The following is a 1,523-nucleotide window of genomic DNA, read 5'->3' as shown; positions in this document are numbered from 1 at the left end:
CGAGCACATTTAATTTGAGGTCATCCTGCATTCCAGGTTCCCTCTCCCAGCAGAGCAAGGAGTCCATAAGAGCCCATCACAGAGTTACTGCTTAACGTGGTCCCCTCAAGCAGCAAAACCCAGAGCTCAGGGGAGGGAGCTACAGGGAGGTCTGAGAGAGGAGAGAGAGCCTGAGAATGGGGTGGCTGTGAGAAGTGTAATGTTTGGCTGCAGAAGCCTGGTCTAACTCAGCAGTGACTTTTCCTCAACAGATTAAAATAGTCTGAGGAAGGAACAAATGTCCAACAGCAGCTCCATGGCCCAGTTCCTCCTCCTGGCATTGGCAGACAGGTGGGAGCTGCAGCTCCTGCACTTCTGGCTCTTCCTGGCCATCTCCCTGGCTGCCCTCCTGGCCAACGGCCTCATCCTCAGCGCCGTAGCCTGGGACCACCACCTGCACACCCCCATGGGCTTCTTCCTGCTCAACCTCTCCCTCACAGACCTGGGCTGCATCTGCACCACTGTCCCCAAAGCCATGGACAACTCCCTCCGTAACACCACAACCATCTCCTACATGGGATGTGCTGCACAGCTCTTTTTCTTCCTCTTCTTCCTCTCAGCAGAGTATTCCCTCCTCACCACCATGTGCTACGACCGCTACGTTGCCATCTGCAAACCCCTGCACTACGGGACCCTCCTGGGCAGCAGAGCTTGTGCCCACATGGCAGCAGCTGCCTGGGCCACTGGGTTTCTCACTGCTCTGCTGCACACAGCCAATACATTTTCCCTGCCCCTGTGCCAGGGCAATGCCCTGGGCCAGTTCTTCTGTGAAATCCCACACATCCTCAAGCTCTCCTGCTCACACTCAGGCTACCGCAAGGAAATTGACCTTCTTCTGGCTACTGCCAGCTCATCACTTGCTTGTTTTGTTTTCATTGTTTTCTCCTATGTGCAGATCTTCAGGGCTGTGCTGAGGATCCCCTCTCAGCAGGGACGGCACAAAGCCTTTTCCACGTGCCTCCCTCACCTGGCCGTGGTCTCCCTGTTCCTCAGCACCGGCATATTTTCTCACCTGAAACCCCCCTCCATCTCCTCCCCATCCCTGGATCTGGCACTATCAGTTCTGTACTCGGTAGTGCCTCCAGCACTGAACCCCCTCATCTACAGTTTGAGGAACCAGGAGCTCAAGGATGCCCTGAGGAAAATGATGACTGGATGTTTTTCAGGAGCAATAAAGTGCCTGTTTTCTGGTGTGTAGCATTCAGAATGGGACTCTTTAGTAGCCCAACCTTCTGGCTCAGGTTTTTCGTGGAGGTCAATGGGTTCTTTTTGCAATAATTTTCTGTGCAATGAAATATTATTATGCATCTGCCTTCTAATTTATTGTCTACCCATTGAATTTGACCCAGACATGTATAAATGATGAACTGTGCTGTCTGAGTATTTAAACAAAATAAAGGACCCTGCAGTGCCTTCTTTGTCTAAAACCCTTCTTCTTAGATGTTCCTAAAGGACAGCACACTGCAGGACAGGGTGTATTTGCA

General features: G+C 52.0%; 1 protein-coding gene across 1 annotated transcript; it reads left to right on the top strand.

The window, feature by feature from the left end:
- Positions 1-445: 445 nt before the first annotated feature.
- On the top strand, positions 446-1,183 carry LOC120325135 (olfactory receptor 14J1-like; the record flags this gene model as incomplete). Its single annotated transcript, XM_039390606.1, has 1 exon — positions 446-1,183. A coding segment is annotated over one exon (738 nt), but the record flags the coding sequence as incomplete, so codon positions are not given.
- Positions 1,184-1,523: the final 340 nt, after the last annotated feature.

This window comes from Pipra filicauda, unplaced genomic scaffold (genome assembly GCF_003945595.2).
Source record: "Pipra filicauda isolate LSUMZ 115617 unplaced genomic scaffold, ASM394559v2 scaffold848_size66893_pilon, whole genome shotgun sequence".
NCBI classification, from domain to species: Eukaryota; Metazoa; Chordata; class Aves; order Passeriformes; family Pipridae; genus Pipra; species Pipra filicauda.
Note: the sequence above shows the minus strand (reverse complement) of the source record. Positions and strands in the feature narration are given on the sequence as shown.